This window comes from Lynx canadensis, chromosome C1 (assembly GCF_007474595.2).
Source record: "Lynx canadensis isolate LIC74 chromosome C1, mLynCan4.pri.v2, whole genome shotgun sequence".
NCBI classification, from domain to species: domain Eukaryota; kingdom Metazoa; phylum Chordata; class Mammalia; order Carnivora; family Felidae; genus Lynx; species Lynx canadensis.
In genome coordinates this window covers 55,200,276-55,224,424 of record NC_044310.1, presented here as the reverse complement: position 1 = coordinate 55,224,424, position 24,149 = coordinate 55,200,276, and the positions used below count along the sequence as shown (strand labels likewise).

The 24,149-nt window shown below is 36.8% G+C and overlaps 1 protein-coding gene across 1 annotated transcript in view; it reads right to left on the bottom strand.

Moving 5' to 3' along the window:
• Window positions 1–7,501, bottom strand: part of IL23R (interleukin 23 receptor) — a 57,896-nt gene extending 50,395 nt beyond the window's left edge. Inside the window, 2 exon segments of the mRNA XM_032594321.1 lie at window positions 4,461–4,757; window positions 7,342–7,501. Coding sequence (XP_032450212.1) covers window positions 4,461–4,757; window positions 7,342–7,411 — 367 coding nt within the window. The 5' untranslated portion in view covers window positions 7,412–7,501.
• Between the last annotated feature and the right edge of the window lie 16,648 nt (window positions 7,502–24,149).

The following is a 24,149-nucleotide window of genomic DNA, read 5'->3' as shown; positions in this document are numbered from 1 at the left end:
CTCCTGTTGGTGGGAGTACAAACTGGTACAACCTTTATGGAGAGCACTTTACATATTACTATCTTTAAAATCAAGAGCAATATCTTGCAACCCAGCAATTTTACATCTAGGAATGCATCCTTAATGAAATGTTCAAAGATACACAAAAATATTTGGCCAAGAGTGTGTCCCTCTTAAAGTATTGTCTATAATAATGAATAAGTTGGAGACAACCTAATACCCCAAAATAGGGTTAAATAAACTATAATAAACTCCTAAAATACATCCAAAAACAAAGTTGTAGAAGATAGTTTAAATATCTGGCCTCCGGAAAGCACTAGGAATATGTTTAATTAAGTAAATTCTGGCCATATGATAAAGTGAAAAATGCAGGCTGTGAAACACTGTAGTGAGAGAGACAGAAAGACATAGACAGAGAGAGAAGGGTTGGGAGAGGGAGACAGAGGAGGAGAGAGAGGGGGAGAGATGACAGAGAGACTGAAGCTTGAAAGATCTATTTCAAATTATTAAAGAAGGATTGCTAGTAGTGAAATTATGGAATTATAGAGATGATGGGTATTTCCTTTGTGCTGGTCTAAATTTTTAAAAACTTTCTACATTGTATGCAATTTGATTTTACAATTAAAAAACTATTTCAAGCAGTAAGAACATACTAAAGTTCTTTAGAACATTTTGGTGAGTTGTAGCATTGAATTACAATAGGGACAAACTGGACTCCAAGTAGGGGAAAAGAAATTTTTTTATTTGAGTCATAAAGGGGGTAAATTTAAGTCATTTTGGACATGGATTGAGTTGTGGTCCTGCACTGATTACAGTGATTTGTGCTGAAGTTATTTTTTCCCCCTGAGACATGAGCCAGAGAGTATCATTGATTTGGCCATCATAAAAAACAACGGTCAGTCTTTTGGGTTGTTATTCCACAGCATTCTATATGAAGTGAGTGCTCAGGTTTGTAAATGTCTAGTGGTTAATTAACTTTGCAAAATATCAAATAGTTTATATACACATATGCAAATAAACAGAATATTTGTTCATATGAAGCTATGTAAAGATGGGAGTATGATTATGGTTATGAGAATAAGATGGGGTTATTATTAATCTCATTGCCCCTTTATCCAATGTCAAGGGTAAAAACCCCCTCATTTAAGTATGAGGCTTATGTTTTTGCTTTTTCCTAGCAATCCCATCCCTCCCCTATTATTGGAGCACTTATTAATCACAGGCCGGATTTCTCGTGAATTCAGAGTCTAGCCAACGATCATTTTCTACTGAGAGTTTCTTAAAGGCAGAGTCCCTTTTCTTTTAATTTCTACCATTTAACATATTTTTGGCGCAGAGCAACCACTCAGTAAAGCTATCTCATAATTTGACTGGCTTGATTAATAAAATGATAATGAGAAGAATTTACAGTGAACAGAGGCACAATGCTTCTGGCAAAGATCACTCTGTAATTCCTTACCCAAGGAGAGCACAGGTCAGCCTAATTGTGCCTGTAATAATGGTACTAGATAGCAACGCTAAAGACAAATATTCAGGGACTTTTGTTGGATAAGAACTCTGCTTTCATCCCAATAAATAGAGATCAAAGATGGTTAAAATTTGGGGCGCTCTTGACTTTGGCTCAGGTCATGACCTTATGGTTTGTGAGATCAAACCCCGAGTCAGGCTCCACTCTGACAGGGCTCTGTGCTGACAGCATGGAGGCTTGCTTGGGATTCTCTCTATCCCTCTCTCTCTCTCTTCCTATCTACCCCTTCCCTGTTTGTTCTCTCTCTCAATATATAAATAATCTAAAAAAAAAAAAAAGATGGTTAAAATTGAAGGAAGTCAAAGACATTTAAACTTTTAAATAAATGATTAAGTGGAAACAGACTGTTCCATGTATGTTTTTTTAATGTGGTATTTTTTTTTCAACGTTTATTTATTTTTTGGGACAGAGAGAGACAGAGCATGAACGGGGGAGGGGCAAGAGAGAGGGAGACACAGAATCGGAAACATGCTCCAGGCTCTGAGCCATCAGCCCAGAGCCCGACGCGGGGCTCGAACTCACGGACCGCGAGATCATGACCTGGCTGAAGTCGGACGCTTAACCGACTGCGCCACCCAGGCGCCCCTTTAATGTGGTATTTTTAAATGAATAAAGACATCTTACAGTATTTTATCTCATGATTGCTGTGAATCTGATAAACTTCCCGTAATATGTGTGCATTTAATCATAGATGAATTCTAGAAAGTGTTTAAAATTATGGCTAAAAATAGAAATTGTGATAATGTTTATATTTCACAAATTACATATTAAAGTACAGAAGCTTTTAAATATATTTGGATTTCTTTTCAGGAAAAGCACTGACTCATTTATTTTCTCTCTCTTTTATGACTTGTTTCTAGTCTAAAAAAATACATGTAATCATTTTGTTCAAAACAGTGATGGTAAGTTAACATAGTAAAGCTCACAGGACAAATACTCTGTGATCAAAGTAACCCAGTGAAAGCAATGTAATTTCTAGAGTACCACAAAAACCCTCAGAAACCTTTTTTGACCTACTTAGATAGGAAGTTTTGTTTGCTAAGAATGCAGAGCTCAAGAACCCAGGGGTTCTTGGGTCTAAGAGAGTAAATTCTTACCTGGCAGTTAAATTTCACACTCATAACCAGAGGTCTGTGTAAGAAGTTACAACTCACAAAGTAAATAAATGGAAAGAGTGATGTTCTTTTTAAGCAGCCAGCAGCAGAGAATCTAAATTCTTCTATGATGTTGTCCTAGAAGGGGGCAAAGGCCATTCCCTGGCCCTAAACGTGGCCTGGTGGTTGTGTTTGGGGGCAGAGCTGTTGGGGGCAATATGTCACCCAAACTGGAACCCACAGAAGGAAGCCACACTTCTTTTGTCTCCTTTCTTCCTCTGGCTCAAATTAAAAGCTAACCTTTCCCCATCACTGTGAAAATTGCTTATTTGCCCTCCAAAGAAATTGTATCTTCTCTCAACACCCCACCAACACCCCCAAACGATAAATAGTAAAATATTTAAGCATTAAGTGTTGTTTATGTTTCCTGAGGATGTGGACAAGCTAAGGTGCCCTCATATATCAGATAAGATGTCTGCCTGTGGCTTCAATTCCCATAATTTAGGGCATGTTTAGTGTGTTATCAATTTAAGGTGTGAGTTTGCTAGCTTTATTGTTTGACCCCAAAACTTAGTATTTTCCTTCCTCAGTTCACCTCTACTACCTTCCATAGCTCTTCTTTCTTTTGAAAATCGTGCAAGATCAGGTGCCCAGAGTTAAGTAGGACAATGGCCTTATTCAGAACAAGGAAGCCTCTTGTATCCTAGCTGTCCACTCTAGGTGCAAGTCGTGAACACCAGGTGGTCTTGCTCTTGCAAGTTAAAATCTGGAGATGAGGAAAAATAAAAACTCAGATTTGATTCTCAAAAGTGTGGGGAAGGGAGCATGACAAAGACTCCACACTGCACAATGGTGTTGCACTTTAAAATGTATAACATGCTTTTAAGTAGTTTCTTAAAATTTGCTGCTTACTACAGCCAGAATAATTAGCCTTATTTTACAGACATGGAATCAAGGCTCAGACTGGTTAACTTGCCCAAAGTCACACAGCTGGTAAGTATAGCAGGCACACAAAGCTAGTTTTGCAACTGCTTTTGTTTTGTAAATCTTAGTCTCAGAATTTTTTTATGGAATCTGCTTCAAGGTTGATGCTATTATTTTGGAAAGCAAATAACAAAAAACATAAGTGTAAAGCAGATGAAAAGAGCAATACTTAAAAATCTGAGGATGCTGCCCCTCATGTATGCTGTGTTTGGACAGGCTGGTGTTGAAAATTTGTTTTTTGAATACATCAGCAACATTGAAAGTTGCTGTAGAGTGTAGAAGTGTAGAGTAGAAGTGTAGAAGTGTAGAGTTCACACTGAAGATTCACATGTCTGTCTTCCCTTAAAGAGTCAAAGATTCAGGGGCACCTGGGTGGTTCAGTCGGGTAAGGGTCCTATTTCAGCTCAGGTCATGATCTCGCCATTCGTGAGTTCGAGCCCCACATCAGGCTCTGTGCTGACAGTTCAGAGCCTGGAGCCTGCCTCAAATTCTGTGTCTCCCTCTCTCTCTGCCCCTTCCCTGATCATGGTCTGTCTTTCTCTCTCAAAAATAAATAGACATTAAAAAAAAAAAAAGATTTAGGAAAACCAGATCCTTATAAATGATGGAGCTGGGCAGTGGCTATTTGCCAGTAGACCTCTATGTGCTTTTCTCTCTGCACGGATCCCACCAGCCTCCTTAACTCCTTTATTTCACTAACCTGGCCCCCGGAAACATTTCAGTTTGCAATTCTTATATTAAACTAGTACAAGAAGTAAACTATATTAATTAGCCTCTATTTTTAGATAAGATTTTAGACTAGTTAATTGTTAGATTAGCTTTCATTTGAATTTTGAATGCACCCCAACACTTACATCCAGAAGAAATGTCTTTTCCACATATCAATGTCTCTTGAAAATATCCAGGACATTCAGCAGTGCAGTACATAGAGGCATGTGGCTCCAGAAAGTTGTTATACCAAAGCCGAGCTGTTGTTTTATTAATTCTTGTGATTCGAAATCTTTCTTTGATGCCATTTTTATAAAAATAAAGTTTCTTTGGTTGGCAGTTCTTAATTTCTGCTTGGCAATATATAGAGACATTCATACCCATCTTAAAAACTGTGGCTGGTTCTACCCACATGTGGCCAGAGCAGTTTATATTTGTAATTCCTGGAAACAAATAGATAAAATAAAAAATTCCATGTAAAACATTAAAGCAAGAGAGTCAGATGAATATGCTGTTGCATTTAAATTTTATTCTTTTCCTATTAATTAAATGATTTCCATTGGAAAAAAGTTTAGGACCAACTGTATCTTTCCATTGATTAGTTTATTATAATGTACTTTTAGCAGGCTTCTGTGGACGCTCAGTAACAGGATACAAAACTGGAGTCTGCCTTTAAGCTACTCTGTCTAAAGAGCAAATATAATTAGCTCTCCTTATTTAAAGTAGAGAACTGACACATTATGAGGCTATGCCATTTTTCAAAGGTAAGATTAGAAATAACACCTGGCATTGCAGAATCCAAACCCCATTCTCTAGGCACTCCATCAATCTGTCATTCTTCTGTAGATAATGGCTACTTTTATCACAAAATTTTGAGTTTAATGAGTAAAAGCATACTCTTATAATGACAAAAATCTATTGCTTGATAACCACTTAAAATTCATCATTAATTTAATATATAGGAATAATATAGGAAAATGTCCAGGATGTATTTTGGTAAAAAGTAACTTGCAAAACAACACACTTAATAATAGGTTTAGTACCAGAAGAAAATAGAGTGAATGAGGAGAAATACACTAAGATTTTAACAATGATAATCTGTGTGTCTTAGTCTACTTTTTTCATTTTTACTTGCATATTTCTGTGTTTTAAAAATTATATAGTGAATGTATTACTTTTATAACCCTAAGCAATAATTAAAAGTCATTTTCATAAACTCAAATGACAGTGCAATGCAGTATCAGTTAAATTAAACTCACATCAAAGAAAATTTATTATTGTCTTTTTGTGGAAATACTTGCATTAAAACATCCTAGAATCTTACCAATCTTATCAAGGTAATTATTTGATTTTAAAAGGTCCTTAGCTATGGACTACAATGCTTAAAGAATTAACTTGCATAATATAAATGTAATTGAATATTTCCATTTACATAACGAACATTTAGGTATAAATTGGAAGTATTTAAATGTTAAAAATAGTGATAAAAATAATTCCATCACTATTAATGGGAAATTGAAGCCAAAGATAAGAAAAGGAAGTTTTAAGGAAACATCTGACTACTTTAAATAAGGTCAACAATTCAGGTTTAGACAAACTACATCTCCAGCACCTTAAAAAAATATGTGAATACTATCATGAAATTGCTGTGAGTAGTGTTTGAGAATACACAGAAAATGTAAAAAATATCAGAAGACTTCAGATTTGGACAAATGTTGGTTTTCAAAAACAGAATAAAGAATAGCCCCAGAAACTTTGGACCACCGAGCTTTGCTACATTCAAGAATGAATTAGTAAGTCCATGATTTTTCAGTACCTGAAAAAAAAAATCTGTAATCAGTGAGAGTCAACATAGATTATGTAAGAATAAGTTATATGTTAATTTCTCTTTTTAATGGGGTTAGTAGATTGGTCAGAGGAATGTTAAACTTTATTATTATTATTTCAGCAGAGCTATTGAAAAGGGGAACATACCATGTTAATAGAAAATTTGGAAAAAATGTAGTCTGGATGATATTAAAACTATTCATAGATTGAACAAAATATATAAAATAATATCTAATGGACAGCTCTAGGGTCTCTAATGCCATGTCAGAGGAGCCTGACTTATTTCTCTACACTCTATTAATTACTTGAATGTATCAACAGAAGTCCTACTTATCGTTTGCATATTTCAATCTCCTAAATCTTGGATAGTGGTTGGCCTGATTCTGGCAGTGTCTGATATCCTACTGGAGGGGTTCTAGTTCTGATGACAAGGCTACCTCTATATCAATATATAGAGGTATATATCAATATATTGGTATAACTACCAATATAGTTGTGTTCCAGCCTACAGAAGACATTGTTGCTTTTGTCACTATTCTGAGTAATTTGCATGGTTTGCAAAGCTTCCTTCCAGGTCTAGAACCCTACCTTAGTGTTGCTTGTCTCCCACTAAATGAATTTCTACCCCCTGCCCAGGACACCAAGTCCCCAGTAAAAACTCTCAGATGTCAAGGCTATTATGCCTGAATTTCTGACAATCCCCTTCCTGGATTCTTCAAAGCTGCTTATGCTTGTATCTGTAATAATGCCAGATGTTTGTGTGAATTATAAGATAGGAATAATAATAGCCAATACCATTGCATGAAGTTGTGAGAAATAAAAGGCTTAGTTAGCCCAGTGCCTGACACATAGTGCCTGTCAACAAATAAATTGTGGAGTTGAATTAAATTCAAATGTTTGATGGATTATCGTATAACAATTGTTAACAGTTCAAAGATAGAACACGCCAACTCAGAATAATATGCTTATTCATAGAAATGTGCACATATGAGTTAGAGGTTTGTTTATTAGGGAAAGGAATTCTGCCATTAGGGGGGCGGTTGGACTCTTTTATTTCATTCCATATAATATTTATGTGCATATAGTTTTTCCCAATCTAATTTTTGGTTCTTCAGAGACCCTAGAATAGTGCCTTGAAAACAATAACCACTCAACATATTTTTAAATAAAAGAAAGCAATAGGTAGTAAAAATACTATACCTCCATGACACCAGTTGAAGAATATGTAAATAGCTATTACCACATCCCATTGAATTGTGACCTGATTCATGCCTGAAAGCAGGGAATAGCTCTTTGTTGCCCTCTAGAAAAAATATGAAAAAGTTTTAAATTATAATATTTTAATAAAATAACCATAATAAAGGCGTTACATTTTTCCCTAACAGTTATTATTGCCTTTGATGAGAACATTTCAATAGGAAGAAAAGAAAGGAGGAGGGAAGGAAAGAAGAAAAGAAGGGAAGGGAGAAAGGAAGGGAGGAGGGAAACAGGGCAAAGAAAAGTCAGTGGTATGTAAGGAGGTATGATACAGATGGAAAAGTACAGTAAAAGAGTGGTCTTTTATACCCTTCAAAAGTCACTATGATTTACCTTACTAGGACATTTTGACCCTTAATAAAATACACTTTCTTCTAATCTAGTCTCTCTCATCAGAAATCTCTGCTCTCACTCCTGGCCAGATTTCTATGCCTTAGAAGTTCCAGAAATATCAGTCTTTGATGAGTTAAACTTAGGAAAAGCCAAAAAGTTCAGAAGTTCCAGAAAAAGGCATTCAAAATGAAGAAAGATGAAGTGAGACAAAGGTATATGTGCTATCACCAATTAAATTTATATAAAATTCCTTTCCTCTGTATACAGCTCAAAAGACACACATTATATAAATTCCAAACAATATTGCCATTAGTTTATGACTAGTTGCATTATTTACTCAGTTACTTACATTTTTATTTAAATGTTACTTTACATTATTATTTAATAACCAACATTATTCAGTTATATTTATGTTTAATAAAACCTGAGCCTTTCATATAAGACAGCAAAACAAAATCATGACTCATCATATAGCATAAAATATCTGATAACATTCTTAAAACCTGGGGTCCCCATGACCCCCATGAATATAGGAACACCTTTCATAATTTGCTAGCAATATGAGGTCTTCTCTTTATAAATAATAAGCAAAACAAAATCTAAAATGTTCCTGGTTAGAAGTTAACTACTCACCCCAATAGAATATATACAACAATAATTGTTTAAAGTGATATAGTATCAGACAACATTTGAGTATAAACTTTCATTTGTAACCACTCTATAAAATATCACAAGAACTTACAAGAAAAAACAACCGGAGCCCCTGGGTGGCTCAATCAGTTAAGTATCTGACTCTTGCTTTCAGCTCAAGTCATGATCTAGGATTGAGCCCCACATCGGTTCTTTGCTGACAGCAAGGAGCCTGCTTGGGGATTCTCTTTCTCCCTCTCTTTCTGCTTCTCCCCCATTCGTGTTCTCGTGTGTGCTCTCTTTCTCTCAAAAATAAGTAAACATTAAAAAAGAAAGAAAGAGGGTCACCTAAGTGGCTCAGTTGATTAGCGTCCGACTTCAGCTCAGTTCATGATCTCTCAGTTCGTGGGTTGGAGCCCCACGTAGGGCTCTGGTGCTGATAGCTCAGAACCTGGAGTCTGCTTCAGATTCTATGTCTCCCTTTCTCTCTGCCCCTCTCCAGCTCGTTCTCTCTCTCTCTCTCTTTCTCTCTCTCTCTCTCTCTCTCTCAAAAATAAATAAACATTAAAAATTTTTTTAAAGGAAAGAAAGAGAAAAACAACCTGTGCCATGTATTTCCATAGAAAATATAGCTGTTTTTAAGCATTTGGATGATCATGGTTTGTTTACCTTTCAACTTGTTTGAAGCACATAATTCCACTTCAGAGCCAGGCTGCTACCTTGCTGCCTGCATCATGTCCTCTTTCCCCACTGTCTGTCAATAATCACTTGAGATTTTCAGCAATGAGGCAAATGGAAATGTCAGCAAAGCCCTGACCTACATTTCAGACTCTTGAACTCAAACTGTCCAATTCAAAATGACTGGCTCTAATGTCACTATTTGGGAAAACCCAGATTACTGAAAGTGAACTGCTTTGTCAGTACTTTTTTTTCTCAGCTTAATTTAAAATGATCTGTCTCATCCAAGAAGTAGAACCCCTATACAGGTTCTATCTGTCAGAATCTTTGACACCAAAAATACAATGCTTAGCTTTAATTTGCAATTAACATTGATATTTATTATAAACCAGTTTCTTAAGAAAGTTTAAATGCTACCATTGACCATTCATTTATTTAACAAACATTTTTGGGTATCTAATATGTGTCAGCCATTGTTCTGGGTATTAAGGATATGATGGTGATTAATTACTGAACAGCTCTTTTGTTGTATTGTTTAAAGTGATTAAATGGTAGATCAGTTGTTTTGAACTATCACAGGATTCTACAGGCAAATAAAAAATTACCAAATATTTGGTACATTTATAGAAGTCCTCACCAAGGGCTTTTCTTGGCGTGCTTTTTCCTCCCATGTCCTTGGTTGCTTCTACTTGAGTATCTTTTCACTCTGTGTATTCCTTTTTATTGTAAATGACAGTTAAGTTACTTGTTTCAATGAACTTCTTGAAGCCAGAAACTCCATCCTGCCTTTTAAATTTTTATATCTTTGGTACCTAGCATAATAGAATACTCTGGGGAAACATTCAAAACATTTCTATGCTCAGATTTATTTTAGACAGTGAAGATTAGAATGTTTGTGGGTGAAGGCTGGGCATCAATATTTTTACACCTCCCCGCCATGTGATTAGTGATTATAATGAGCAGTCAGGGTTGAGAATTATTGGAATATAAGAATGAGTATCTTTGAAGGCCACACAAAAGAAAGGACTGTCAACTGGATGTCAATGATTAGGAACAATTTGCCAAGCTGTGAAGGAAAGGGTGTGGGAAAACATTTCACATACGAGAACAGAATGTGCAAGTAATAGAGATGTTTTGGGACAAGCTAGTTGAAGGGAATAGGATTTGAGCTAGAAAATTAAGGCCAGTGGCAGAATGTGATTACTGGGTTTTGTATTCCTGCTAAGTGGTTTAACCTTTGTCTTGAAGTCAGTCAGAGATAGCAAAGATTGGTAAGCAGAGAAATAACATAATCAGATTGGATTTTAAAAAGATAATTCTAGGGGCATCTGGGTGGCTCAGTAGGTTAAGTGTCCCACTTCGGCTCAGGTATTAATCTTGTGGTTTGTGAGTTGGAGCCCCGTGACAGGCTCTCTGCTGACAGCTCAGAGCCTGGAGCCTTCTTCAGATTCTGTGACTCCCTGTCTCTCTGCCCCTCCCAGCTCGTGCTCCATCTCTGTCTCTCAAAAAATAAACATTAAAAAAAATGTAAAAAAAAGGTAATTCTAATTATTGTGTGGAGCATTGAATAAAGATAAAGAGCCCATTTAAGTTATTGAAAATCAGAAGCTGGTGAGGGCACAAAGCAAAGCAATGGCAGCAAGAACTCAGAGGAAGAAACAGCATTGGGAGCTATGTGGAGGCAGATTGGACAAAATGGCGACCCCTGCAGTTGTGCAGTAAACAACACTTGTTGGGAGCTAAGAAATCAGGAGCATGAAGAATGACTCTCGTGGTGATTTTTGCTGACCCAGTAGATAAGGGCATTAACTGAGCACACAAAAGGAGTGATAGGGAAGTGATGAGTTTGATTCTGGTCATGATGATTTGGAGGAGCTTACAACATATTCAGAGAAAACTGTCTAGAGGCCATCGTAGACACTGGTAAACTTGGGAGGGAAGTTTGAGCTGAAGATCTAAATTTGGAAGATTTCAGCATGTCAGCAGTTTTAAAACTGAGATTAGAATAAGAAAACTTAGCACATCTAGAATCGTAAGGGAAGGGAGCAGGTGGACAGAACCAAGAAATCTTGACCAAAGGACAAGAAGAAGAGATACAAGGAGTGTTTGGCCAGTGTCCAATGGTCAGAGATTAAATATGATAAGAACTAAAAGGAAATGTTGGATTTGACAATAGTCAGTCTTCCCTGAGAAGAGTTTTAGAGAAGAAATGGAGGTAGAAAGGAGACTAAAATGAGTTAGAATAAAAAATGAAAAAGAGGATATTGGCTAATCTTTCAGGAACTTGGACAGTGAAGATGCTACTGATGGGGAGCTCTGTGCAAATGAAGATTTATTTATTGTTTTAAATGGGGATTGGTGGTGGTGCCTCTTCTTTGGTGAACAGTCCAGTCACATCTTTTATCCATTTCGTTAGTTTGTTGTTTTTCTTATTATTGAGTTTTGAGAGTTCTTTATATGTTTGGAAACCAGTCCTTTATCACATATACATTGTACAAATATTTTGTCCTGGTCTGTCTCTTACCTTTTCATTTTCTTACCAATGTCATTTGAGAACAGAAACTTTTAATTTTGATTAAGTCTGATTCATTAATTATTTTATTTTCTTTTTTAAAAATATTTTTCTTTTTCTTTATTTCAGAGAGTGAGAGAGAGAATAAGTTGGGGGGGTGAGAGAGAGAGAGAGAGAGAGAGAGAGAGAGAGAGAGAGAAAGAATCTCAAGCAGGCTACACGCTTAGCAGGAAGCCCAACGTGGTGCTCAATCCCATGACCCTGGGGTCATGACCTGAGCTGAAATCAAGAGTTGGACCCTCAACTGACTGAGCCACCTGGGTGCTCCCCAATTAATTATTTTAATGTTCCATTTGTTTTTCCCTGCTTACATTTTCATCAACAGATTAATACATAATCTTATTGTATGTGTGTTTCCGTTTAAAGACACCTTACTTAATCTATATTGCTGATTCATTAACACTGAACTCAGGGCCAATAACATCATAACTCATGCCTGAACAAAGCTCACCAACACATGGAGTTTCTTTGTAATATACATTGCAACCTTCTTGTGCTCAGAAACACCAGACAGTGTTTAAAATTGGGAGCCATTTTAAACAGTGAAATCACAAATGGAAAGTACAAAATGGGAAAAAATGTGGCACTAAACAGATCTCCAAAAGGACACTTGTTTATAGTATGAGATTTGAAACAAGTTTCTTAGCTAGGGACTTGTACATTGGGTGACTCAAATTTTTCACCACTCTGCACATGTCTGCAAATTACTGACAAATGCTGCAAGTATTGATTTGGGGGTTACAAGTAAATTTTAGCTGGCAAATGAATTCCCAAATTTGGAATCAGGGAACGATGAAGATCAACTATATAAAATCCCATATGTAAGTGGTTTGACTTCATTTGCTAATCAGAAAGCACGAAGACCATTGTCTTGGCTTTTTCTCTACAGGCAGGGTTGCCATTTGGGGATACCAGGACACTTATAATTTACACTAATTTACACTTGTCCCAGGGTAATTATATATAACATTCCATTTTATTTTCAAAATTATTCCATTTTGGAAGATATATTATCACTCTCTTATAGGTATATAAGTAATAAACTTGGTTTGTTTCCTAAAAGTCACACTATTTTAAGTTTTCTCTGGTATTTGGTAAAAGTTTGGAACGTTTGTTGGCTGAGGGGAATGAAAAGAGTGATTGAGTATAAAATGCATATCCTGAAAACATACCATATTAAATTAGTAAGTATATTGTGAGTTAGCACATCATCAAGGCAAATACATCATAATGCAGCATTTTAGATTTTTTTCCAACTTAAAAAAAAAATTCTCCCTAGGGAACTTAAAGGTAGAACAGAAGGAAATGGTTAGAACTATAGTGCTTATATAATTGTGCCTTTCTGTAAATTTACCTGCCTGTTGTGGATTGAAAATATCTCCATTTTCCCTGTCCATAGGCAACACACATTGTCATAAACTAACTGGCTACTAGAAGGAACTCCTCGAAGTAGATTAGTTAGGATCTCCCAGTTTAAGATGTATAGCTGGGTCAAGACCGGGAATTGCTATTGCCTACAACACTGGTCTACCCATTGGGGAGCAGGCTAGAGGGCTCTATCTTGCCTCAGGACCCAGATGCCATATGTGGGTGGGAATGAGCAGAACAAGGATTAAACTGTTGACCCCTGAAATGGGAACCTAGTGACTCTTGACTCTGAATAGAGATGGAAAACCTACCGCCTGTATATGGGGAAGTGATATAGCAGCCCCAGCGATTTGAATAGGCCTGGTTTAGGGCTGGTAATCTGGTTAGAGAAAGGGAGTAGGAAACTTGTCCTGAGTTTGTGCTTGCATAGAGGGTACACTGTTTTTCCTTAGATGACTGCATTTCTTTGTGGTAGCTTTAGTAGGGGTGAGTGACTGTATATTACAGTGTGTAAAGCTCCTGAGACATTACCTTGGAGGGATGACTAAATATGCAAATCCCATTAGGTAGACTTGATTTGGGAGGCTTAAGATGTTGTATGGTGATCTAGCACTTCTGTACTAAAGGAATAAATCAATATTATGGAAGGGTGTGGAAAATGGTGGGTGGTTGGATGAGATGGTTTTTGAAGCAGCCCATAAGAGCCAGAGCATGTCCCCTGATATATGAGTATGCTCAGGGGAAGATGCTTTGTACATATCTACCCAATTCTTGATATGTAGGATGCAGTGGTACAGCCCAGTCCTCTCTACACCTGGGTGTAAAATAGGTGCCCCCATTTGAGAGGGCTTACTGTACTACAATAGGTAAAGGGTGAAAAGGATCCCTTCTCACTCCCCGACTGGGACAAGACACATATCCACCCTCCTTCCTGGGTAGGCACAAATGGAACCAAAATGACAGAAGACTGCCTTTAGAAAAACAACACAAAAAGGGGCAAGAGAGGATGGCTTTTTTTGTTTTTCCTAAAGCAAACCACAGCTTTGAAATAACTCCCCAATTCTTTGTAGAATAAAAGTCTAATTGTTTAACAGATGTTTGACTAGGGAAGTGGCTTCCTCCTCCCAATTTCTTCTTTAAAGAACCAAGAGAGAGGCAGCTGCATGGATGGGTGCCTGTAAATTGAGGATGAGAGCAGAAAAGCCCACTGTGATTGCAGATGGTCATATGCAGTGAGCCACCCTTCATGGCCTGAAGGTATTTCTGTATATACCATATTAAGGAGCTTGATCCTAGGATAAAGAACTCTTCTGTACTTTCCAGTATACTGTAGACTATATGAAGTGAAGACTTATTTTGCTAATTTATTGTGACATCCTGTCTTTCTGTTGTTATAGGCCCAATGAAGAGGCTGCATATTCTTGGGTGTCTTCTAGGTACCAGCATACCCTGTACTTGAGGCTATGGCTACAGAGAAGATGTTAATAGCTTTCGAGGATCCTTAAGTGGGAAAGAAGACAGAATTTAAAAATTAAAATGCAAAAGAATAAATTTTTGCAAGCTTCAGGCCTGAACGCCAGCTCCTGTAGGATAAAGTTTACCTGATGTGAGTCAAGGACTCGGGCTCAATTTCTTGCCTGGTCCCTCAAGTTTGATCTCGCACCTTTGCCTCTGAACTTGATTTTATGGTATCAGCATAACTCTTTCAACTGCCTTTCCTGCCGCCCCATCATCCTCCAATGGAAGTGTACCATACCACATCCACTTTGCTTCACCAGTGGGGTCCACCTCACTGTCTCAGCCTGCCCTACTTTTCAACACTCACAAGTCTGAGTAATTATGAAAAGTACAATTTTAGTTCTACAGTCTTTAAGAAGGTAACAGAAAATGTTATTCATTTCAGAAAGCTTGTAATAAAAAATATCGAACTTATTTTTCTAACTTCAAGGCCTTGAAGTTATGTTTTAATTATCTTGAGGGTAGTCTTACCTGGAAGAGCTCATTATTCACATATGCCAGATAAATGAGGTGTCATTTTATTAATTTTCTCAACCACTGAATTAATAACCCCATTATTCATAAAGAGATATGTAGACTCTTTGAAGAGAAATGAATACCATAAATCTTATGACTCATCCAGAGGATGGTACCTACCTGCAGCTGCCTGATTCTTCTCAGCATCAAGCACCTGATAGCACATTGAGCTGTGTTGGAGGAATGGGTGCTACAGGCTGAATCATTGCTATTTCCTGTGAGGTGTGCATTAAAGGTCATCTTTACCTTACTTCCTTATGAGTGTGTTAGAGACTTAAGAATGCTAAGAAGTGGAGATGATTTTAAAACTTTCAGTGCACATCTCAAAGCTTTTAGATTGCATATATACTTTTAAGGGGGTCAATTTCCAGAGTCTCAATTTCCATTACGTACCCTTTCCTAAATTTGATTCCTCTGAGAATGAGCCTGGGTTCACAGTAGTCATCCTCTCATTTCATAAAGAACGGTATCCCTCCATGCCAAATCTCAGCATGCTGAATTAGCCTGGGTATAAATAGCTGCAGTGAACCAAACAAACAGATAAATGTAAATACTGGTTTCAGGGAGACCTCTATGGATAATTAGTCATGGGCTTTAAATACTTAAGGCTTCTCTAGCCTTTGCCTGTGAAGCTTACCAAAATACTTGTATTTCAGCTCATGTTGGGATACTCTGAATTTTAGCCAATTTGGGGATATTTGGATCTCTTTTGGAATAGTCTGACTACCAGGCATCAGAAGCAATATGGAGGACTTATGGTTATTTTCTTGAATGTAAATGAAATTTTTGATGGACTGTCATATTTTTTCTAGACACATTGGATAAAACTCATGGTTAAAGTTTTACTTGATTTTGTTCAGACTTAATGTACTTTATTCCATAAGGTAGTTCATGGCATATTTGTTCCTATTACAGCTTAGTTGAACTTACTTCACCATCTAAAATGTTTAATAATTTCTATTGTTTATTTAAAAAGAAATAAACTTACTTAGACTTATGTTTAACATTTTAGATGTTAATTAAAAATATGCAAGTGGGTACATAATTTTAAAAGCTTCTTTTAAGAGTATTTAAGGAAAATATTTGGAAGACCACTGCACTAGAGCTCAACTATACAAGCCAATCAAAACCATGGTGGAAAAAATACATCAAAATCTCAATAGTGGTTTTTTTGATTATCAAATTATCAAGTTTTTTTTTCTTCCTTTTGCTTTTCTGTAACTCCCTGTTTTTAGGGTGAGTATATTATATATGATAATTTTAAAACATTGAAAAAATACTAAACACAATAAGGACAAGGAAAAGTTTAAATGAAGGGATATAAAGGGGAGTTTCCTTCCTAGTCAACTCTGAAATATGAGACAGTTGGAGGGAATTATTGATATGTCTGCTGATGTACATATTTAATTTATGCAAATTTAACTATAAGGGGCAGGAATGAGGATGGTTTTTCTTCCCATAGAGGAAAAATCAATTCTTCTATACCTTAAGACTTGGACCTTAAGCCCTTAATGATTCAAGGAAAAGAAGACCAATGAAAAATGCAATAATAATAATAATTTTTTAAATTGAAGTAAAATTGACAAAATTATATATATTTCAGGTGTATAACATGATGATTTGTGTATATATATATATATATATATATATATGTGTGTGTGTGTATGTATTAAATGATTACCCAAATCAAGTTAACACATCCATAACCTCACATAGTTACTTTTTTTTTTTTTTTGGTGAGAACACTTCAGATCTACCCTCTTAGCAAATTTCAAGTGTATAGTACATTATTATTAACTTGAATCACCATGCTGTACATTAAATCCTCAGAACTTGTTTATCTTATAACTAAAAGTTTGCACCCTTTAACTAATATCTCCCCATTTCCTCCACCCCACGGTCCTTGGCAACTACCATTTTACTCTCTGTTTCTATGAGTTTGACTACTTTTTGGATTCCCCACATAAATGATACAATACAGTATTAGTCTTTCTTTTTCTGGCTTATTTTATTTAGCATAATGTTCTCTAGATTCATCCACGTGGCAAAGGACAGAATTTCCTTCTTTTTCATTGCTGAATAATATTCCAGTGTGTGTGTGGGTGCACACGTATGCATCATATCTTCTTTATTCACCTTGTCAGACACTTAGCTTGTTTCCATATCTTACCTATTGTATATAATGCTGCAATAAACATGGATGTGTAAGTATCTTTCCAAGATAGTGATTTCCTCTGGATATATACCCAGGAGTAGGATTGCTGGATTATGTTGTAGTTCAATTTTTAATTTTTGAGGATACTTCATAATCTTTTCCATAATGACTGCCCTATTTTACATTCCCACTAATGGTATATAAGGGATCCCTTTTCTCCAGATCCTTGCCAACATTTGTTATCTGTTGTCTTTTTATAAAAGCCTTTCTAATAGGTGTGAGGTGATATCTCATTTTGGGTTTGAGTTGCATTTCCTTGATGATTAGTGATGTTGAGTGCCTTTTCATGTACCTGCTGCCCATTTGTATATCTTTTCTGGAAGAATATCTATTCAGTTCCTCCAATTTTTAATCAGACTATTTGTTTTTCTGCTATTGAGTTGTAGGAGTTCCTTATATATTTTAGATACTAAGTCTTATCAAGTATATGGTTTGCAAATATTTTCTCCCATTCTATAGGTTGCCTTTCCATTTGTTGATTGTTTTCTTTGCTGTGCAGAAGCTTTTCTGCACAGTCTGATATAGCCCCACTTGCTTACTTTTGCTTTTGTTGCTTGCACTTTGGTATTATATCCAAAAAATCTTTGCCAAAATCAAGGTCAGGGAGCTGTTTCCCTGTTTTCTTTCAGGAATTTTAGAGTTTGGGGTCTTAAATTTAAGTCTTTAATTCATTTCAAGTTAGTTTTTGTGAATGTGCAAGATAGGGGTCCAATTTCATTCTTTTGCATGTAGATATCCAGTTTCCCCAGCACCATTTATTAGAGACTATTCTTTTCCCATTGTGTGTTCTTGGCACCTTTGTCAAAGATTAACATGTGCGTGAGTTTATTTCTGGGCTCTTTATTCTGTTCCATTGATCTGTATATCTGTTTTTATGCCTGTACCATATAGTTTTGATTACTATAACTTTATAATATAGTTTGAAATCAGGAAGTGTGATGACCTCAGCTTTGTTCTTTCTCAAGATTGTTTTGCCTATGTGGTCCTCTGTGGTCCCATAAAAAGTTTATGATTGTTTTTTCTATTTCTGTGAAAAATGCCATTGGAAGTTTGATAGGGATTGCACTGATTCTGTAAATTGCTTCAGGCGGTATGGACATTTTCACAATATTAATTCTTCTAAGCCAAGAACACAGGATATCTTTCCATTTATTTGAAACTTCTTCAATTTCTTTTATCAGTGTCTTCTAGTTTTTAGTGTACAGATCTTTCACCTTCTTGGTTAAATTCATTCCTAAGTATTTTATTTTCTTTGATGTTATTATAAATGGAATTATCTTTCTTAATTTCTCTTTTAGATACTTTACTACATAAAATGCAACTGGTTTTTATATATTGATTTTGTACCCTAAAAGTGTACTGAATTTGTTAGTTCTAATTATTTTTTGGTGGCACTTTTAAGGTTTTCTATATATAATATCATGTCATCTGCAGAGACAACTTTACTTCTTCTTTTCCACTGTGGATACCTTTGATTTCTTTTTCTTGCCTAATTGATCTGACTTGTTGAATAGAAGTGACAAGAATGGGCATCCTTATCTTGTTCCCGATCTTAGAGGAAAAGCTTTTCATTGTTGAAAATGATATTACCTGTGGGATTATTACATGTGGATAATATTATGTTGAGATATATTTATTCTGTACCTAATTTGTTGAGAGTTTTTATCATGAAAGAATGTTGAATTTTGTCAAATGCTTTTTCTACATATATTGAGATGATTATATGATTTTTATTCTTCATTCTGTATCACATTTATTAATTTGTGTGTGTTGAACCATTTTTGCATTCCAAGGACAAGCCCCACTTGATTATGGTGTATGGTTTGTTTTTTTTTTTATATATATATATGAAATTTATTGACAAATTGGTTTCCATACAACACCCAGTGCTCATCCCAAAAGGTGCCCTCCTCAATACCCATCACCCACCCTCCCTCCCCTCCCTCCCACCCCCCATCATCCCTCAGTTTGTTCTCAGTTTTTAACAGTCTCTTATGCTTTGGCTCTCTCCCACTCTAACGTCCTTTTTTTGTTTGTTTGTTTTTTTCCTTCCCCTCCCCCATGGGTTCCTGTTAAGTTTCTCAGGATCCACCTAAGAGTGAACACATATGGTATCTGTCTTTCTCTGTATGGCTTATTTCACGTAGCATCACACTCTCCAGTTCCATCCACGTTGCTACAAAAGGCCATATTTCATTTTTTCTCATTGCCACGTAGTATTCCATTGTGTATATAAACCACAATTTCTTTATCCATTCATCAGTTGATGGACATTTAGGCTCTTTCCATAATTTGGCTATTGTTGAGAGTGCTGCTATGAACATTGGGGTACAAGTGCCCCTATGCATCAGTACTCCTGTATCCCTTGGGTAAATTCCTAGCAGTGCTATTGCTGGGTCATAGGGTAGGTCTATTTTTAATTTTCTGAGGAACCTCCACACTGCTTTCCAGAGCGGCTGCACCAATTTGCATTCCCACCAACAGTGCAAGAGGGTTCCCGTTTCTCCACATCCTCTCCAGCATCTATAGTCTCCTGATTTGTTCATTTTGGCCACTCTGACTGGCGTGAGGTGATACCTGAGTGTGGTTTTGATTTGTATTTCCCTGATAAGGAGCGACGCTGAACATCTTTTCATGTGCCTGTTGGCCATCTGGATGTCTTCTTTAGAGAAGTGTCTATTCATGTTTTCTGCCCATTTCTTCACTGGGTTATTTGTTTTTCGGGTGTGGACTTTGGTGAGCTCTTTATAGATTTTAGATACTAGCCCTTTGTCCGATATGTCATTTGCAAATATCTTTTCCCATTCCGTTGGTTGCCTTTTAGTTTTGTTGGTTGTTTCCTTTGCTGTGCAGAAGCTTTTTATCTTCATAAGGTCCCAGTAATTCACTTTTGCCTTTAATTCCCTTGCCTTTGGGGATGTGTCGAGTAAGAGATTGCTACGGCTGAGGTCAGAGAGGTCTTTTCCTGCTTTCTCCTCTAAGGTTTTGATGGTTTCCTGTCTCACATTTAGGTCCTTTATCCATTTTGAGTTTATTTTTGTAAATGGTGTGAGAAAGTGGTCTAGTTTCAACCTTCTGCATGTTGCTGTCCAGTTCTCCCAGCACCATTTGTTAAAGAGACCGTCTTTTTTCCATTGGATGTTCTTTCCTGCTTTGTCAAAGATGAGTTGGCCATATGTTTGTGGGTCTAGTTCTGGGGTTTCTATTCTATTCCATTGGTCTGTGTGTCTGTTTTTGTGCCAATACCATGCTGTCTTGATGATGACAGCTTTGTAGTAGAGGCTAAAGTCTGGGATTGTGATGCCTCCTGCTTTGGTCTTCTTCTTCAAAATTCCTTTGGCTATTCGGGGCCTTTTGTGGTTCCATATGAATTTTAGGATTGCTTGTTCTAGTTTCGAGAAGAATGCTGGTGCTATTTTGATTGGGATTGCATTGAATGTGTAGATAGCTTTGGGTAGTATTGACATTTTGACAATATTTATTTTTCCAATCCATGAGCAGGGAATGTCTTTCCATTTCTTTAAATCTTCTTCAATTACCTTCATAAGCTTTCTATAGTTTTCAGCATACAGATCCTTTACATCTTTGGTTAGATTTATTCCTAGGTATTTTATGCTTCTTGGTGCAATTGTGAATGGGATCACTTTCTTTATTTGTCTTTCTGTTGCTTCATTGTTAGTGTATAAGAATGCAACTGATTTCTGTACATTGATTTTGTATCCTGCAACTTTGCTGAATTCATGTATCAGTTCTAGCAGACTTTTGGTGGAGTCTATCGGATTTTCCATGTATAATATCATGTCATCTGCAAAAAGCAAAAGCTTGACTTCATCTTTGCCGATTTTGATGCCTTTGATTTCCTTTTGTTGTCTGTTTGCTGATGCTAGAACTTCCAGCACTATGTTAAACAACACCGGTGAGAGTGGGCATCCCTGTCGTGTTCCTGATCTCAGGGAAAAAGCTCTCAGTTTTTCCCCGTTGAGGATGATGTTAGCTGTGGGCTTTTCATAAATGGCTTTTATGATCTTTAAGTATGTTCCTTCTATCCCGACTTTCTCAAGGGTTTTTATTAAGAAAGGGTGCTGGATTTTGTCAAAGGCCTTTTCTGCATCGATTGACAGGATCATATGGTTCTTCTCTTTTTTTTGTTAATGTGATGTTTCACGTTGATTGATTTGCGAATGTTGAACCAGCCCTGCATCCCAGGTATGAATCCCACTTGATCATGGTGAATAATTCTTTTTATATGCTGTTGAATTCGATTTGCTAGTATCTTATTGAGAATTTTTGCATCCATATTCATCAGGGATATTGGCCTGTAGTTCTCTTTTTTTACTGGGTCTCTGTCTGGTTTAGGAATCAAAGTAATACTGGCTTCATAGAATGAGTCTGGAAGTTTTCCTTCCCTTTCTATTTCTTGGAATAGCTTGAGAAGGATAGGTATTATCTCTGCTTTAAACGTCTGGTAGAACTCCCCTGGGAAGCCATCTGGTCCTGGACTCTTATTTGTTGGGAGATTTTTGATAACCGATTCAATTTCTTCACTGGTTATGGGTCTGTTCAAGCTTTCTATTTCCTCCTGATTGAGTTTTGGAAGAGTGTGGGTGTTCAGGAATTTGTCCATTTCTTCCAGGTTGTCCAATTTGTTGGCATATAATTTTTCATAGTATTCCCTGATAATTGTTTGTATCTCTGAGGGATTGGTTGTAATAATTCCATTTTCATTCATGATTTTATCTATTTGGGTCATCTCCCTTTTCTTTTTGAGAAGCCTGGCTAGCGGTTTGTCAATTTTGTTTATTTTTTCAAAAAACCAACTCTTGGTTTCGTTGATCTGCTCTACAGTTTTTTTAGATTCTATATTGTTTATTTCTGCTCTGATCTTTATTATTTCTCTTCTTCTGCTGGGTTTAGGCTGCCTTTGCTGTTCTGCTTCTATTTCCTTTAGGTGTGCTGTTAGATTTTGTATTTGGGATTTTTCTTGTTTCTTGAGATAGGCCTGGATTGCAATGTATTTTCCTCTCAGGACTGCCTTCGCTGCGTCCCAAAGCGTTTGGATTGTTGTATTTTCATTTTCGTTTGTTTCCATATATTTTTTGATTTCTTCTCTAATTGCCTGGTTGACCCACTCATTCGTTAGTAGGGTGTTCTTTAACCTCCATGCTTTTGGAGGTTTTCCAGACTTTTTCCTGTGGTTGATTTCAAGCTTCATAGCATTGTGGTCTGAAAGTATGCATGGTATAATTTCAATTCTTGTAAACTTATGAAGGGCTGTTTTGTGACCCAGTATGTGATCTATCTTGGAGAATGTTCCATGTGCACTCGAGAAGAAAGTATATTCTGTTGCTTTGGGATGCAGAGTTCTAAATATATCTGTCAAGTCCATCTGATCCAGTGTCTCATTCAGGGCCCTTGTTTCTTTATTGACCGTGTGTCTAGATGATCTATCCATTTCTGTAAGTGGGGTGTTAAAGTCCCCAGCAATTACCACATTCTTATCAATAAGGTTGCTTATGTTTATGAGTAATTGTTTTATATATTTGGGGGCTCCGGTATTCGGCGCATAGACATTTATAATTGTTAGCTCTTCCTGATGGATAGACCCTGTAACTATTATATAATGTCCTTCTTCATCTCTTGTTACAGCCTTTAATTTAAAGTCTAGTTTGTCTGATATAAGTATGGCTACTCCAGCTTTCTTTTGGCTTCCAGTAGCATGATAAATAGTTCTCCATCCCCTCACTCTGAATCTAAAGGTGTCCTCAGGTCTAAAATGAGTCTCTTGTAGACAGCAAATAGATGGGTCTTGTTTTTTTATCCATTCTGATACCCTCTGTCTTTTGGTTGGCGCATTTAATCCATTTACATTCAGTGTTATTATAGAAAGATACGGGTTTAGAGTCATTGTGATGTCTGTATGTTTTATGCTTGTAGTGATGTCTCTGGTACTTTGTCTCACAGGGTCCCCCTTAGGATCTCTTGTAGGGCTGGTTTAGTGGTGACAAATTCCTTCAGTTTTTGTTTGTTTGGGAAGACCTTTATCTCTCCTTCTATTCTAAATGACAGACTTGCTGGATAAAGGATTCTCGGCTGCATATTTTTTCTGTCTAGCACGCTGAAAATCTCGTGCCAATTCTTTCTGGCCTGCCAAGTTTCAAAAGAGAGATCAGTCACGAGTCTTATAGGTCTCCCTTTATATGTGAGGGCACGTTTACCCCTTGCTGCTTTCAGAATTTTCTCTTTATCCTTGTATTTTGCCAGTTTCACTATGATATGTCGTGCAGAAGATCGATTCAAGTTACGTCTGAAGGGAGTTCTCTGTGCCTCTTGGATTTCAATGCCTTTTTCCTTCCCCAGTTCAGGGAAGTTCTCAGCTATGATTTCTTCAAGTACCCCTTCAGCACCTTTCCCTCTCTCTTCCTCCTCTGGGATACCAATTATGCGTATATTATTTCTTTTTAGTGTATCACTTAGTTTTCTAATTTTCCCCTCATACTCCTGGATTTTTTTATCTCTCTTTTTCTCAGCTTCCTCTTTTTCCATAACTTTATCTTCTAGTTCACCTATTCTCTCCTCTGCCTCTTCCATCCGAGCCGTGGTGGTTTGCATTTTGTTTTGCATTTCATTTAAAGCGTTTTTCAGCTCCTCGTGACTGTTCCTTAGTCCCTTGATCTCTGTAGCAAGAGATTCTCTGCTGTCCTGTATGCTGTTTTCCAGCCCAGCGATTAATTTTATGACTATTATTCTAAATTCACTTTCTGTTATATTATTTAAATCCTTTTTGATCAGCTCATTAGCTGTTGTTATTTCCTGGAGATTCTTCTGAGGGGAATTCTTCCGCTTGGTCATTTTGGATAGTCCCTGGTGTGGTGAGGGCCTGCAGGGCACTTCCCCTGTGCTGTGGTGTATAACTGGAGTTGG